The following is a 17,560-nucleotide window of genomic DNA, read 5'->3' on the forward strand; positions in this document are numbered from 1 at the left end:
GGGAGGGGAGACAGTGTGCTGCACTCATGGAGGGAAATTCTCAGACAAGAGGCCTTCCAGAAGAGAGACCTGAACGTGGTGAGACAGGCACTGTGCCAGCATCCACAGGAAGTGTAGTCCAGATCACAGGACCAGCAGGTGCAAAGGCCCTGAGGCTGGAGTGTGCTTGGCTCATCCGAGAGAACTCAAAGGGTCAGGGTGGCTGTGGGACAAGGATCGAGAGGAGGAGAGGTCGTGGTGTTTGGTAAGGTAGTGGGTGAGGGGGATTATGTAGGTCCCGGGTACAGCCTGCTGGGAATTCGACTCTCAGGGAGAGTCCACACTCAGGGGGACTCTGAGCAGGGCAACGACGCGCGTGGATACCTCCCAGGCTGCCTAGTGCAGGACGGGCGAGTGGGGACAGAAGCAGAGGCCATGGCGATCATCCCGGCAAGACAATGGAGGCCAAGGCCAGGCTGGCAGCAGCAGAGGGCACGAGGAGGGGACAGATTCTGGTTCTTATCTCTAACATCTCTGAACGGAACAGTCTTTGTATCGGCCTCACGTCAAATAGTTCTGCCCTACGACACTGTATGGCTTTATTAGCCCCATTTTAACAATGAGAAAACTGAGGACTCAAGAGGCAAAGGGGCTTTGCCATTAGCCAAGGTGGGTCTGCAACCCAGGAATGCACGCCTGGCACCAGCACCCTCGGCTCCTGGCCGGCAAAGGCCCACCAGGACCCAGAAGGACCCCCTGCCCCAGGAGCTGCCTATAGACACGGCTGTGATTTGATGGAAGTCGTTTAAGCCAGGGCATGAATGACTGATGTATGGTGGTTCTTTGCCTGAGGGAGGTTTCTTCAGGTAGCATCTGAAAGGGCAGAAAGATGGCGTTGGTTTCTTTTTCAAAGGAGTTCTCTATGACTGTTGGACTTCTCTCTGAATAACAAACCCTACACACAAGGTACTCTTAGTCACACTGGTGCACCAGTTAATGAAATCGGATCTTCACAGACGTGCAAAAAACAGAAGTTGCTTGCTCAAGTCTCATGGTTGGTGAATGGTGGAAGCAAGACCTGAGTGCAGGCCTGGCTGGTTCCAAAGGTCATCCTTATCCTTGCTTCCAGCCAGGGCTGGAGCTACCTAAGGGTGGGGGGCGTGGGTGTGATGTGACAGCCACTGGGTGCCGGCTTGTGGAGGCTGTAGTGGGGGCAGGGAGCTTCCATCTAGACAGCTCCCCTGTAGAAAGCTAAGCTAAGCCGCGTGGCTTCAGGGCTGTGCTGAGTAGTGTGCATGTGTTGCTCATTAGGGTCCTGGCTTGCACTCAGGCAATTCTCCTAATCACAACAGTTGGTAATAAGGAGAAATGATTAGTCAAAATAAGGAGGGACCCTGCTGAGAGGGACTGCAGCGCGGAGAGCCTGGTGCCACACGTCTCCACCAAACACCGTGTTTGTAGAAAATGCTCCCTGTTTCTCTGGCTTCAGCAGAGCTAGCCGTCCGGGAGAAAGGGGGTGGATTCTACCTTCTGGGAGGAAAGGGACAGCCCCTCCACCTTGTCTGAGCTGATGCTTGAGAGTCTAGCATTTATGGGGGCTGCAGAAGCCCCCTGCAGTACCTGGAGGTGGTGTGTCTCCATAACAATGTGCTATGACAGCCAGTCTTGAGTCCTTGCCTGGGTGGGAGAGGAGGAGTAGGAGAATCTTCTAGTTGTGGATGAAAGGGAGACAAAGTGTGGGAAGCTTTGATCTGACCTCCTGCCATCCTGGGGTGTAGGAGGCTCCCTGGGACACTCCAAGTCAAGGATAGCTATAGGTGATGTCATGTTAAAGACATGGCCTCCAACACCCTCTTCCTTGTCCTAAATGAGGCTTCAGAAGCCTCTGAGATGACAAATGACCCACCACAGATTCACAAGGACAAAACCAAGGGCACATCCCAGCCTTGCCCCAGTGAGACCTTGGGTAGTCACTTACACTCCCTGAGCTTAGTCATTCACTGATTTTTTAAAAGATTTATTTATTTATTTGAAAGGCAGAGTTACAGAAAGACAGAAGGAGAGACAGAGAAAGGGAGATCTTCCACCTGCTTGTTCACTCATCAAATGGCCACAACAGCGGAGGCTGGGCCAGGCTGAAACCAGAAGCCTGGAGTTACCTAGGTCTCCCACATGGGTGGCAGGAACCCAGGCACCCACAGCCATCTTCCACTGCTTTTTCCAGAGCATTAGTAGGGAGCTGGATTGGAAGTAGAGCAGTTGGGACTAAAATCCACACTCACGTGGGATGCTGGCCTCGCAGATGTCAGCTTAGCCCACTGCACCACGGCGCCGGCCCCATGCACTGGTTCTTGACTGGTCCATCCACCCATCCATGTGTTTTGACCCTCTAGTGTGCTATGCTGTGTTTGTGAAGTTGTGAGAATTTCACTGAAAACTTTCCCAAGGAGTTCAAAGTCTGCAGGGGATGTGGTCACCTGGACAACAGCCACACAAGCCATGGACGGGCAAAGCTGGTGGGGATACATCCCCTGGACGTGGACAGGGCCAGGCACGTTGCTATGGGGGCCCTGGAGGGGACACTGCTGTCCTCACACTCACAGGTGACTGAAAGATAAGAACCTGTACTGCAACATTCAGCAAACTCCCAGGTACTCTACCAGTACAAGTCATCCAGGAATCCCTGTCTGTCCATTCACCTTCCAGGGGGGAAACAAGGGCCAAGTGCATTCCTCTGTAATGGGTAAAAGAAGCTGTACAGAACACGAACAGCTTCCTGCCTACTGCTCCTCAGCCCCCACGAAGACCTCATCTATAGGAGACCCCAGACCCTGCTCATGGCGTCTTTGACACAGTCAGTTTCCAAGTAAGGATCTCGCTGAAAGATCTGTCTATGAGGCTGTACCCTGCCAAGGTGGGCTGCAAGGTGTTTGCTGTCACAGGAGGCAAGATTCCAAGCCAGTGAGAGTCCTGCTGAAGTCAAGGGACTTTGGGACACACCTCAGCCTTGGAGCAACAGAGAGACCTTACCTGGGCAGGACCACCACAGAGCTCCCTGTTCCGCTGTGTCACTTCCAAGTGATGTGCCCAGCCCCCAAGCCGCCTGTCTGATCTGGCACATCCTGATGTGGCCCAGAGCTCAGTACCCGCCTCCACACAGGTCCGAGCGTGGAGACTGGGATCTGCTCAGGCATCGGCAGCAAGAAGAGGGATGCTGTGTCTTGAGATTGGCTGGCAGCCACTCGGCCCAGGCTGGTGGAGACGATGGCCAAAGTCTTCCAGGGGAAGCATCCCAGCTCCCATCAACCAGTATCAGGTGAACAGAACCTGGCTGGTCTCCCACAGCACACAGCCTGCTGTGAGCTCTCAAATACTAGAAGCCAGTGAAGGAAGGGTAGGGACCATCCTTCCAAAGAAAGCAACCATCTGTACCAGATCAGGCAAGTTCCTGCCATGTGCATGGAGCAGGGATTGTTCATAGACTCCCAGAATGAGGGCTCGGGGCAGCTGCATGACCAGGAGTCCTATCTCCCCACATCCCCTGAGAAAAGGTGGCCCCCATAAAGGAGCCCCTGCACCCCCAAAGTTCATCAGAAATGACAGAGAGCCCTCTCCTCCCTGGAGCTGTCACACTTCTCCATCTTGTTTTTCAGAGACTACGGATCAGAGCGGAATTAAGACACCAACTGGGAAGAGGCTGTGGGTTAAATATTCATGGGTTATTCATTTCATTCCACTTTCCTTGGGAATACGCAGAAGAATCTTGCAAGCGCTGTCTCATGCAGTTCTAAAAAAGGCATGTGCTGCCTCTCGCCAGGCACAGCAAATGCTCAGGTCCCAAAGACAGCAACCCAAGGTCACGTGAACAAAAAGAGAAGCAAAAAGGGTATTTTCCAGGGCATTCTAGATCTCCTGACACTCCACAGCATACTGATTCTAGGTACACAAAGAAACTCGGGGGTCACATGGGTGCCAGCATGTTAGACCCTCCAGCTCACTCCCCCACAGTGAGAGTCATCTACCGGTATCAATGATCACAACCTATTTATGTAACAAGTAAGTATCTATTCACAGTAACCACAAAGCAGGTAAGATGCCTGGGATTCGGTCTCACAGGCCCCTGTAACACCTGCAGGGAGACAGCTACAAGACCCCACTGAAGGACATCACAGAAGCCTTGTGTTCCGTGCCCCCTGGTGGAAAGGCTCGGCCTCCCAAAGCAGACGGTCTCCCCCAAAGAATTCCCAGTCCCCATTAAATCAGATGGTTTAATGGAATGTGCCAGACTAGTCCTAAGGCTCAACTTGAAGAACAGAGTGTTTAAGAATGGATAAGGTGGGGCCGGCGCTGTGGGGCAGTGGACTAAGCCTCTGCCTGCAGTGCTGGCATCCCATATGGGCACCGGTTTGAGTCTCGGCTGCTCCACTTCCAATCCAGCTACCTGCTAATGCAACTGGTAAAGCAGTGGAAGATGGCCCAAGTTCTTGGGCCCCTGTACCAGTGTGGGAGACCCAGAAGCTTCTGGCTCCTGGCTTTGGATCGGTTCAGTTCCAGCCATTGTGGCCATCTGGGGAGTGAACCAGCAGAAGGAAGACCTTCCACTCTGTTCTCTTTCTCTCTGTCTCTCATTCTACCTCCCAAATAAATAAATAAATAATAAAAGAATGGGTAAAGTCTGTTGGAGAACAAGCAGTACATACACAGAGACTTGGTTTACCAAAGTGATGTGACACACTGCTTCCTTCTTTAGATGAGACAAAACAGTGGGGAAGAATACAGAGGCCATTAGTCCCTGATAAAAAGGGAGCCCACTAACGTGTGGAGCTGACGGGACGTTTTTCACTAAGACAGACATGAACACCAGCATTACATGCTGTACCAAAATGAATCCAGGAAAAGCAAGGAGTGCAACATGAACTTGAGAACCGTAAGAAGACACGAGAGAGGGTTTTTATGCCTTAAGGTCAAAAGCACATGTTAAGTCCAGGCAAAAAGTCAAGACACAAATCTTGAAAACCAGAAAGCCGAAGGTAGTCAGATTTTCTTCCAAAAATTAAAAACCTGTCAGTATAACTCAAAAATAAGGTGTCTATAATAGAGTTAAAAGTAAGGGAGGGCTACAGGGCAGGATGTCACATATAATTAATGAGCACCTAGAAGTCGATTTTTAAAATATAGAAAAAGGGCAAAGGTTATAATAGACAATTCCCAGAAGGCAAAACAGATTAGTCAGTAGGTGTAAAAAAAAACCTACTCACTCACAGTGCGGGAGACACTGTTCAAGATGACCAGGAGGTCGGTGGAACCGGCCACAATCACAGGTCCTACAGCACCCACTTAGGCCAGTGTTTGGAGAAGCAAGACATAGACTGCTGGTTGGGGTGTAGATTGGCCAGCCACATCTTGGGGAGCATGCTGGTGATGCAGACTGGTTTCCTGAGTGCGCGCACTCCTAACCCAGCAATTCTGTTTCTAGGTCAAGTTTCTCCACATATACAAGCACATGCACTCCAGGGATGTCTTCGCGTCTTCACGGCAGGTGTTACTGTTCATGGCAATGAAGCATTGGTCCACCCATGGGACCTGCAGGTGCACCCACTTGGTGCAGACCGCTGGTGTCTCCTGCATCCAATGCTCTCTAGCTAAGTCTCAGGGAAGGCATTTTTCCTGGCCATCTTGCATGGAGAGGACATGACAGATCCTAACAAAGTGACATCCTCTTTGCCGGAACCAAGTGGTCTTCTACCACTGCTCACTGAATGCTGGCGAGTCTTGGTGATGACCAGGACCCCCTAGAGCCACCCACATCTGGCCCCGTGGAGCCAGCCTACACCATGCTTCACCACACACACACAGCTACACTGCCCAGCAGCCTCTATTGTCATTTCCAAGGAGAGTAGAGCTCAGAAGTGGCCCCGAGGAATAGTTTTAAGGTGTTTGGGGGCACCTCCTGTGAGTCAGAGCCCCCAGCGCTGGAGGGCTGAGTGCACCATTGCTACCAGAGCCTTGGGGGGCAATGCGAGGGAGGACACAGTGAGATGAGCCACCCCTACCTGTGATCTCTGGCACAGCCTGCAGGAAATCCTGGCTCCAGACTGCAGCCTGATCTCTCTCTCTTTCTCTCTCTCTCTCTCTGTGAAGTCACTGGTGATTATTTATACCTTGGGAAGTCCAGCCTGCAAGCCCACAGCCAATCCCTATCACAATAGTTCTCACATGTTTGGCTTGCGCTTGGCACTTCCCAGCCAATTGTATAGAAAGCTTCTCGGAAGACCAGTGTGCAGTTTCAAAATAAATCACTATAAAATGCTGGCTTCCTGGTCCCAAGCCACACATAATGCAGAAAGCTGGGACATGCCCAAACGGATGACGAGACCCACTTCTGTCTGTGTCACCCACTCTTCCACCTGCCTGGCACGTGTCACCAGCACCTTCCTGTGCACCTGCAGTTACGAGAAATCATTGATCACTCGGGCAGACCCTGGAATAAGTTGAAGGTGACTTCCTTCTGAATCCCTGATGAGAGTCTCAGACCCTGGGGTCCCCGACCTTTGTCACACTCCAGGGGAGCCATCCAGTGACACTTGTGGGGTTGCTAGTTCTAGCTCCCATGCAGCATCCACACAGGTAAACAAACCAAGGAGTCTGGAAGATCATCATGCTGGCTTGGGGAAGGATTGGCTGGTGCCAAGTTTCCAGTATGGCAGCTGGGATGTCAGGGACTGACAGGATGTGGCGCCCTCTAGAGAAAGGCAGGAAATCTACAGGTTCCCATGTGGGGACAGACTGGACAGAATGGAGAAGAACCCTGAGGGGAGGTCGGTGAGGAGGCAATGGAGTTGACTCTGAATCTGGCTCCTGGATAGGGCCAGTGGTCAACCACAGGGGATGTCCAGGGCCACCATGAGATCCGTATCTGAATGGCAACTGTGACCGCGGAAAGTGACTTAACGCCAAAGGACACTGCCCAGTGGTCTAGGATTGAACTCTATCCCAGATCAGATCCCACCACAAAAGCTGGGCTTGGTGTCAGGCTGAGCTGGACCCAGCTCTGGCACTGAGTTTTGTGGATGGGAGAAGGGAGACTGGGAGAACCAGGAGGTCATGGAGGGACCACAGGTGAAGAGGTAGGGACTAAGGTTTCACACAGAGAGCCAGTGATGTCAGCATTAAGCCTACCTAGTTCTGGCCACCCAGAATGATCCAAAATGCTAACTCCCCCCCCCCCAATACTTTTATTGCTTTCTCATTTGAGATTGCATAATTTAGAGAACTAAATAGCCAGCAACTCTGAAAACATTATTCCTAACAACGAAAATGAAAGCAATAAGCTATAGAGCACTAAGTACATGTCAGACATGGAATCAGACGTACATATTTTATATGCATTTCACAATGGGCACAGAAACAAACACTATCTGTATTCTTGGGATTCAAAGGAAACCTGCCCATGGCCAGACTGCCAGGGCGGAGCGGGTGAAAATGAAAAGTGAAGTCTGGTCAGCTGGTGGCCCCAGTCGGGCTCTAACCACGTGCCTGCGTTAGGCACCTGCTGTGTGAGGTCACAGCATAGATGGAAAAACTCAGATCAACTCATCAAAGAGCTCCCAGTCCTGTGGACAGGGGAAGCCCTGTGCCCGAATAGCTCTGGGCAGCAAAGGGTATTCAGAGTGTGCAGGCTACACAGCCTCCTTCCTGCTTGGCTTCTCCTGCGAGGTGGAGAACTGGAGCAGGGCAGATTTGAGAATCCCGAGGTGCAGCTGCAGGTAAGTTCCTGTGCCCATCGCAGACCAGTGCCTGGGAACAGAGCCTATACATCTGACACCAGGGCCAAAAAGGAGCACGCGTGGCCAAAGAGTGTCCTAAAGCCACGGGGTGGTCAGCTTCGTTCTGATTTTTAAGAGAAGACAGATTAAATGGATGCATTTTATCTCAACTCCCTCCCACCACTGCAAACCCACAATTAAATCAGCGCTCTGTGCGCCAGGGAAAGAGTAACAAGAACCAGCACGTGTTCTCTGAGTGCAAGTCAGGCCAGCAGACTCTGCTTTGTGGGTTTTTTTTTTTTTTTTTTGAAAGCTCATTAGCCTGCAGAGAGAAAGAGTATAGAGAGTATACTTAGGTTTTGAGAAGGGTAACCGGAAAAAGTACAAAAGTACTGTGCAGCTAAGGAAAAAACACTGTGGCATAGCAGGTAAAGCTGCCACCTGCAGTGCCAGCATCTCCCATGGGTACTGGTTCGAGTTCCAGCTGCTCCACTTCCAATCGAGGTCCCTGCTAATGTAACTGGGGAAGCAGTGGAAGATGGCCCAAGTGCCTGGGCCCCTGCACCCGCATGGGAGACCTGGAAGAAGCTCCTGGCTTCTGGCTTTGGATCGGCCCAGCTCCAGCTGTTGCAGCCATTTAGGGAGTGAACCAGCTGATGGAAGACCTCTTTCTCTCTCTCTGTCTCTGCCTCTGCGTTTGCCTCTCTGTAACTCTGACTTTCAAATAAGTAAATAAATCTCTAAAAAATAAAAATGGTAACTAAGTGATAATGTCAGTACTTGGGTTTTAGTTTTTAAAATTATATTTATTTATTTGAGGCAGAGAGGGAACTCCCACCTGCTGGTGCCTCCAACAGCTGGTGACTGGGCTGAGCCAAAACCGGAAGCTGAGAATTCACCCAGACGTCCCACATGGGTGGCAAGGGATCCAACTACTTGAGCCATCATTGCTGCCCAGTCTCTCCAAACAAGGGTGTGCACTAATAGGAAGCTGGGGTCAGGAGCCAGAGCTGGACATTGAACTCAGGCACTCTTGTGCGTGATGCAAACATCTTAATTGGTATCCTAACTGCTAGGCTCAACGCCTGCCCATCCATGCTTGGAATTTAACTGCTTTGAAAATAACATCAAAGAGAAGTTAGCAACTCCCATAATGGCAATGAACTAGCTTACCTTTACTAAATGCTTGACATGTTCCAAACATTGTCCCGAGTAGTATTATGAAATCTGATTCCCACGATAGTGCAGCGAGACAGACACCAATATTGTCTGCACACTGGTTGAGCAAATGAAGACAAGGGGAAGCCTCCTCACTCGTCCTATGAAGCCGATGGAGGGCAGGGCAGGACTCGAACCTGGGGACAGGCTCCAGAGACTTAAAAATGACACTAACACTCCTCATTTGAAAGATGTCAGAAACCGGCTTTCCAAAGGATCCATACATGAAAGCGCAAAGAGCCTGAGTCCACATGGAAAAATTTCTAGAGTCGTGTTTGTAAGTGCACAAAGGGAGAGACCCACATGTGTAGCATTTACTGAGGGGACAAACAGAACCACTGAATGTGCAGTGGCTGACAAGACTGGTGGTACTGGGGCTGCAGCCAAAGTGATCCGATCCATCCCAGGAGAAAACCCACCACCTTTCCATTGAAGTCTATTCTGGGGTGAGGGTTACAGGGGTCATTCTGGCTGCCATGTTTGAGAATTTTATTGATGGCTGTGAGTGGCAGGAATAGACGAGTGTGGAGAAAGCCTGTGCTTTGGGGAAGAGATAAAATGGCAGAGGTTTAGCTCGAAGGAGGTGAGAGAGGCAGCATGAGACTGTTGCTCTTCAACACTGGAGCCGCTGGTCCTCAAAGAGCAGCCAACGGCAAGCAGTGGGGATAGAAGCGCCTAACACAAAGCATGGAGGCCGCTCCAGCAGCGGTGGCCGGCGGCTGCTGGCCAAGGCCCGGGGGCCGCCCTGCAAAGCAGATGAACCATCAGTCAGCACAAACGCTCAGAGAACTCAAAGCTCAGGAACCATCTCCTGGGATCGCTGGGTGGACAAGGCCACCTCACGCTGGAGGAGTGTGGGTGGCAGCACCCACAGGGTGCTCCGAACGGTCACACCCTCCGATGCCTTTACGAGGAAATGCCGAAGCAGAAGCATTCATTTGAGCCTGGCCATTAGCCTGAAACGGAGAGCTATACCACGCCTCGTATGGCTTATACCCACTTGGGTCAAACCACAGTGAAAAGAAAGTATAGATTACACAAGTGGGAAAGTGCATTGACACAGGCGATGCTGACCTCCTGCAAGCAGCAGTGACAGTTATAAATGTCTCATCTCACAGCCACACTCCCTCCCTGTGCATCCGTGTGCATAAACTGTCTCCCCGGCCAGCACAGGGCTGAGGCCAAGGCCGGGCGCTCTATGAAACCACTTGCCCTCTGGCTCTGGTTGACGTGGGGCCCTTGGCTGAACTTCCCTCCCTCAATAACACCAGTGGTGCACTTTCTATGAGCAACACGGATGACATAGCAGGGCCAGATCTCTATAGAATGGGACACGGTGCGTCCTGGATGAAACCCTCGTTAGCAATAGGTAATGCTGCCGAGGGTAAAACAACTTCTTTTAATTCGATGCCAGCCCTGGATGGGCAGAGCTAAGTCTTCCAGAAAGCTCTGCTCTTGAAAAGTACTTGAAATTGACCCTGTACCGCAGGCATGGAGATGATCAAGTCCATATCAGATTTGTTGCCCCAAAGGACCTTCCTGCCCTATTGGTCTAAAGAGCTCCTCCTTGCGTTGACAGCTCCTCAGATTTCTTCCTGGTCTCATTTCCTGCTAGGTGGACTGTGGGGGACCAGCAGAGTTGGGGGAGGCGTCACCCACCGTATCCCCCACTCATTGGACTAAGCTCAGGTGAATGGTGCCTACTTCTCCCAGGCCACGCTCCCTGCTTCCACAGCCTTCTCTCCCTCATCACTGCCCCCAGCCCCAGTGAATGGTATACATCGGAGGGCTCCACACTGCAGAGCAGGTGGGGTTATTGTGAGAACCCCTGAGGTTCCTCCCTGAGCCAGTCGAACAGACACAGATACACTCACACTCACACCCATGGCACACACCACCCCTCCTTTCTTCCATACATATCCACAGCCTCTCTTTCTCTCCCTCTCTCTCTCCCCACCTCCACATCCCTCCTGCTTTCCAGCCTGGGACATAGGACACAGACGGGGAGGGACAGGAATTCACTCAAATGAGCAGAAGACACAGAAGCAACCAAATTCTAAAGCAAAGTTCTTGAACTTTAGCATTTTCAGAATCTCCTGCAGCACTGGTTAACACTGTGATGCTGGGCTTCACTCCCGAGTCTTTGGTGCTGGGGCTAAGAATTTGTGTGTCCAGCAAGTTCTCAGGTGACATAGAGGCTGCTGGTCCAGGGTCTGCACTAAGAAGAAGCCATCCCTATCCATCTGTCCAAGCATGACCCAGCCAGGCCTGTGTCCCAGACCAGCGAGAGAAGGCTTATGAGCCAATGTCCTTCCAGACTGCACAATGCCCTGTGGCCGTCGGGCCTGCATGCGAGAACTCTCTGTCGCAGCCCTCATCCTGAGCCCTCTCGCACCCCCTGGGCCCATGCTGCCCAGCTTGTTTGGGAAGAACAGGGTCTGGGCACTGAGTCCATCCAAGGGGCCCAACCTCTGCTGCCCTGCGATTGTGGGGATGAAAGGAAACAGCAACTCCAGATCATTAAAAAAGGTGAGACATAAATTTCAAAGAGAGAAACCAGAGTATACCGGGATGGAAGAGGGAAGGGTGAGTTCACCCTTCTCCATGGGAGGAAGGTTCATGAGTGGGAATGACAGCGGGATCACCATCATCGCCGCCCCCTTTGCAACGTCACTCTAAAAGGCTCTCAAACGTGAGCTGGCACTGAAGTTGTGACGTGGGAATCAGACAGCCATGAGGCTCCATCAGGCTTCACTCACACCCCACCCCTTCCCACCATGGCTTCCACTGGACCTAATTCTGCCAGCAAGGAGACTCGTGCTAGAAGAGGCTAAGGCTCCATCCCCAGCGAGATCCTAACCCAAAGCCCCTGCTCTTGCCACTCAACTTCCTTGTCCCTTTGTGTGTCACCCCTGGGGGACCCCCGAGGACCGGCCAGCACTGTGCTCTCCCCCACCCCACCACCACCACTGGAAGGGGCGGGCAGGCTCAGGGGACGCAGTGACCTCCCGAGCCCTTTCTGCAGAGGAAATCTCATTGCATTTGAGGAAGAAATAAAAGAAACAAGACAAGCGCGAGCCTGCCTCTGTGATCCATCAAAATTCCTCCCATGTGGGTGACAGCAGAAGGGTTTTTGTGGTCAGAAACGTAACAAGGTAATTATTTTCACACCAGTCCTTCCACAGTTTTTCACAGACAGCAATTTTATAAGGCATAATTATCTATTTTCACCTGCTTCATAAATTCCTCCTTCCCATTTCGTCCCCCAGTAAACTAGAAATTATTTAAAACTGAAGCCATCATCGAAGTGCATGCTTTCACAGAGCTCTGCTCTTTCTCCCGCACTCCAGGCGGCTCCCTCTGTCCGGCTTCCCCTGCCTGCTCCCCTTGCCGTGGGACCTGGCTGTGGCAAGAAGTGTGTCCTGCTCTGAGGAGTCACTGGACCCCTGCACCTGAGACCTGGAGGCCAGCCCCGTGGGCTCAGCTCAGCTTCTCGGCGCCTCTCGGCCCAGGTGAGGGAGCTCGGCAGGTGCCTGGAAGCCCGGTGCACACCTCAGTCCTTGCTCCATAGCATGCCTGGGAGCCCTGGCAGTCACCTCTCCCCGGGATCTTCAGGGCCAGGTGACCACGTGGTTTAGGGCCACAGAGTAGATGCCACTGGGATGCTTGGGGGTGGTATCAAATCCATGACCCCCCTCCCCAGCAACATGTTTCCATTTGTATTAGTCCCAAGGAATGTATCCATTTATCAATTTTCCATTTTATTTCTTCAGTGCCCCTGAGAACATCACTCCTGTTGTCATTTTCCTAACACCCTCCTCTGCCAGGAGCTCTGATATCCGCTGCCGTCTTCACACTTTCCAGGGATGTACCCGAAGCAAAGCTCGAACATCAGCTGAGTTTACTACAACAGGCACTGTGCCAAAGACTCCACAGCACGCTTTTTCCTTAATCCTCGTAACAACTCAGAAAGGCATGCGTTATCGTGAGGTTCTGAGAATGAAACAACGGAGTGTAAGAAAGTTAGGAAGGAAGGCCAAGGTCACAGACGAGGCAGGAGAGAGACAAGACTCAGATGGCCAAGCCCATCTTTCAATCACCGCCTGCCACTGCTGATTCTATGAGCTTTCCCAGACTCCTGCAAGATTGGGACTGTTTGGGTAGCCTGATTTCATTCAGAGTTGCATTGGTGTGTGTGTGCACACACATGTGTGTGCGTGTGTGTGCATGTGTTTGTGTGTGCGTGTGTGTGTATGTGTGCATGAGTGTGTGTGTGTGTGTGTTGGAGGGTGTCTCCTGTGACCTGCTTCTAGCTGGCCTCCAGATCTACCTGACTCCATGAATGACTTAAGTCTTGAACTGGAGCCAGTCCTGAGCCCCGGCCCAGGCCAGGAGTGATCAGCTGGGCTCTCTTGCAAAAGTCTAGAACTGCAGTCCGGGGCAGAGATGTGTGGGGAAGAGGGAGAAGGAGGAAGGGGACCTCTGCAGGCCAGCAGCGGCCGTGTGATCACCAACTCAGGGCACGGAGCTCACTGTGCCAGACACTGCACCTGCACCCTGTGGAGCCCACTGATCCGATTCAAGGGCCAGGCTGCCAAGGGCCTCTCGGGCAGAGGTCAAGGAATCCCAGCTCTGCCAGCGGATGAGACAGCAAAGAAGGAAAGGGCCAAACAGCACTACAAGAGTTGTCAGGTGGAAAAAAGAAACACTTTCGATGCTACCAAATATATAGATAGATGGATAGATATATGAATGGGGCGGACATTTGGCATGCTGCTGGGAATGTCAGCATCCCACTTCATAATGCTTGGGTTTTATTCCCACTCTGCTCTGATTCCAGCTTCCTGCTAATGTTCATCCTCAGAGGCAGGAGGCAGTAGCTGGATCCCTGCCACCCACACGGGAGACCTGGATTGAATTCCCGGCTCCTAGCATTGGCCTGACCCAGCCCTGGCTGTTGTGGGCATTTGTGGAGTAAAGCTCTAGATTGAAGATCTCTTTCTGTCAGCTCTCTCTCTATCTCTCTGCCTTTTAAATAAACATAAATAAATAAAATGTGAAGGGCTGGCTCTGTTGCATAGCAGGTAAAGCCTCTGCCTGCAGTGCTGGCATCCCACATGGATGTGTCCCAGCTGCCCTGCTTCCGATCCAGCTCTCTGCTATGGCCTGGGAAAGCAGTGGAGGATGGCCCAAGTCCTTGGACCCCTGCACCCACGTGGAAGACCCAGAAGAAGCTCCTGGCTCCTGGCTCCTGGCTGCCCAGCTCTGGCTATTGCAGCCATTGGGGGAGTGAACCAGCAGATGGAAGACCTCTCTCTCTGTTCCTCCCCTCTCTCTGTCTGTAACTCTACCTCTCAAATAAATAAATAAATCTTTTTTTAAAAAGTATGAATGTATATGTGCTGGCTCCAAGAGATTAACAGGATTTGTTTAAAAAAAAAAAAAACTAATTCTGAGCTCGCTAGAGGACTCACAGCCCGAGTGCACATTGAGAAGCTGTAAGATTCCTTGTAAAATGCTCAATATTGGGAGTCAATGAGTGTGACTGTTGCTATAACCTCATTTAAGGACAATGGCCACAGCTTCCCTGAGGCCCTTCCCCAGTCTGAGGTCTCAGCTGTGGTCTCTCTGGACACTCTCTCCTCCCCTGTGTCCTCAGGCCCTAGACCCTTTGAAGACGCTCACTGCTCTGCACATTTTAGGAAGACAGAGCTCTGCTTCTCCACCTGGGTACCCACCAGTAGCACACAGGCAGCAACTGTGTCCTGCAGGGGTGGATGGAGCACTGCCCGTGCCCATGCCCTCCCTGCCCTAGCCACCTCACTAAGTCTGGGCGGGGCTGTGCACACCTGCCCTACTCAACCTGGTGAGCCAGCCGGGCCCCAGGTTGGTGCCTTCCAAGGAGCTCCAGATATGCTCCTTGTATCTGGAAAATTATTTACTGCGGTGATGTGTGATGCCTTTTTAAGAGAACAGATGGCACCTCCAATTAGAATGCTTTAAAAGGAAACCCTAATGAGATTATAAAAGCCAACAAATTGACTTTTTCATACAGTACTTTCCTGGCACACAATAAATCAAATATATAATGAGGCTCAATAAAATAATACCTTTATTTACACTTGTTTTGTCTGGCATCAGGTTGCACCCCAGCCCTGCCCCTTGAGTCCCCTTACCCGGCACCTGGTCCTGCAGGCCAAGGCAGAGGCCTGGCCAGGGCAGCCAGGGCAGCCATGAGTGGCTTTGATGTACTGCCTGCTGTCTGATCCCAGTGTCCCAGAGGAAGAGCACTGGTGACGTAAGGGAAGTGGCAGCTGTGGTGACACACAGGCTGCCCTAGCAATCACTGTCACTGGCAGTGAGGTGGGGAGAGTATGGTGGGACCACAGTGGGCAAGGAAGGCGTGCCCAACCCCAGACCTGGCAGCACCAGGTACAAGAGGGAAAAGCCCATGAGATCCAGCTTGAATGAGGGCGGACTCAAGGACACAGGGAGGGGGAGTGCAGAGAGGGTCTAGGAATACACCAGGTTTGGGGACAGTTGGTTCAAGTATCAATTCAGATGGCTGGAAGATAAGCCTTGAGAGACAGACAGGCGAGATGTGACAGCCAGGAGGACAGCTCCACTCCAGCACTCCGAGCATGTGGTCACTGTCCACTTGCCCTCTCAGTGGCCTTATCCACAGACTGGATGCTTTTGCAGAGTGAGTCTGCTGAAGCGGGAAGCTGGGAGGCCCATGGCTCTCCATGCATGAGTGGATCTGCAGAGCGGGCTAGGCCAGTAAGAGGGTCTCATGAGCTGGGTGAAAAGAAACGCTTCCAGGTGGGAAGCCATGTGGGCCCGGGCACATGCTTTGGCCATGACAGAGACTGGGCCTTGGGCTGGACACCCAGGCAGCAGTGACCTGGCATCATTAAGTGATTTCTAAAGACATACATGAACCAATAGTTTTCAGGCTCACTGAAGGCCCTCAGGGGCCTCAGAAATCAGTGGGGGAGACACCGCAGCAAAAATCAGGGACTCCAGGTGGCAGAAATGCAATCTGTTGTGTTCATGTCAGCTCACCAGAGACGGAGGTCTGGGGAAAATCAGTTTACAAGAGGATGAGCTTTTCCTCGGTTCAAATCTATAAGCATTGATCGAGCCCAGGGCCTTGATCTAGAAGATACTTTCATTCCTGCTCTGCACCCAGCAAAGGTTACACACACACACTACAAGGCCACAGTTCAGAAATTCTTCCACTCAGAGGCTGGTCATGCTTGCTGTCCATCAGACTGCAAGTGTGCAGGAAGCAGTCTTCTGTGATCTTCCCTCCTGGGTCCCAGGAGGGGTGAGGAAGTGTCCCTGCTCCCAAGGAGCCAATGCAGAAGAAAGTTCTAGTATGGTTGGAGTCTCAGCTGGAGCACTGACTCCCAAATACAATGGGACTATTGAAAAGGGACCACTCCCATTTCAGATCTGCAGCCCTTAGGGGAGTAACGCAGGTTCCCCAATGTGCTATGCAGGGAAGAGGCGCAGTGCATACTGCCTCCCGTGATGATGAGAAAGGAGAGCGGGAGGGAAAGCCCCCTCTCCTCATCCCTTCTCAGGGAGGAAGGCTGTCTCCACACTCTTGTCCTTCCCTATACAGAAGACAGTGGGAGAGTGGACGTAGCTGATGCATGAGCACCAGCCCTGACAATCTGTGCCTCAGAGGCTCATTCTGTGGTCAGGCCTCTGATCTTGTATTTTGGCAAGGACACAGGTGCTACACCATGGTGGGCACTGGAATAGACATGGGGAGATGTATCTATGATCCTGGCACAAACAGACCTTCATTTAGTAGTTAAGACAACTACAGAACAACTGGACAGTTAATAAACTGATGGAAGTTCCAAGGGAAGCCTGGCCACAGAGATACATGAAGACCAGTGAAGATAGGGGAGAGTCTCAGCCTTAAGAACCAAGAGCGGTCTCTTGGAGGTGCTGACTGGAATAGTTACTAATTGTTGGAATACCTAATGGATCTTGATTTTGTATTCAAGGAACTCTGTGGCTGAGATTTTTACCATCTGGCAAGCAGAAGTCATTCTGCTGGGGTAGGAGGAAGGCTGCCTCATTTGGGGAAAGAAAGACCATCATCTTGACTTTGTACCCCTGGGTGGAGGAAAGGGCCCTGTGCCTGCCCAGCACAAGAGCTGTCCATTTCAGCACCATGGCCAGCATTTCTACTTTGCACAAAATGGAAGGGAAATGCCTTCTCTTTCCCAGCCCAGAACCTCTCCTTGAATAGCTCCCCATGCCAGAGCTTTAGATACTTACTAGTGCACGCCACTTCCGGGGGGTCAAAATCTGCTCTGTAATAGCCAGTCCGGCAGGTGCAGATGGGAGACGCCTCCGAAGGGGAGCGGCTGTTGGAGGGGCAGTGGGAGCAGCCCTCAGCTTCCTGGTTGGCCTTGAACGTCCCTGCAGGGCAGGCTGGAACACAAAGAGACCATGTGAGAGTGAGTGGAAGGGTGGCAGCCGGAAGCCCTTCCCGGAACTAGAGCGTGAAAGATTCTGCCCTCTTGAAGGGACACCCAGATGCCCCCTTGCACCAGGTGAGCATCTCACATTGG

The 17,560-nt window shown here is 51.9% G+C and overlaps 1 protein-coding gene across 1 annotated transcript in view; it reads right to left on the bottom strand.

Annotated features, from left to right (window-relative positions):
• EPHB1 (EPH receptor B1) overlaps nucleotides 1-17,560 on the bottom strand; it is a 431,842-nt gene that overhangs the window by 136,169 nt on the left and 278,113 nt on the right. The window contains exon 4 of the mRNA XM_051818616.1: nucleotides 17,265-17,420. Coding sequence (XP_051674576.1) covers nucleotides 17,265-17,420 — 156 coding nt within the window. The remainder of the gene's footprint in view (nucleotides 1-17,264; nucleotides 17,421-17,560) is intronic.

Source organism: Oryctolagus cuniculus, chromosome 4, assembly GCF_964237555.1.
Source record: "Oryctolagus cuniculus chromosome 4, mOryCun1.1, whole genome shotgun sequence".
Lineage (NCBI taxonomy): Eukaryota > Metazoa > Chordata > Mammalia > Lagomorpha > Leporidae > Oryctolagus > Oryctolagus cuniculus.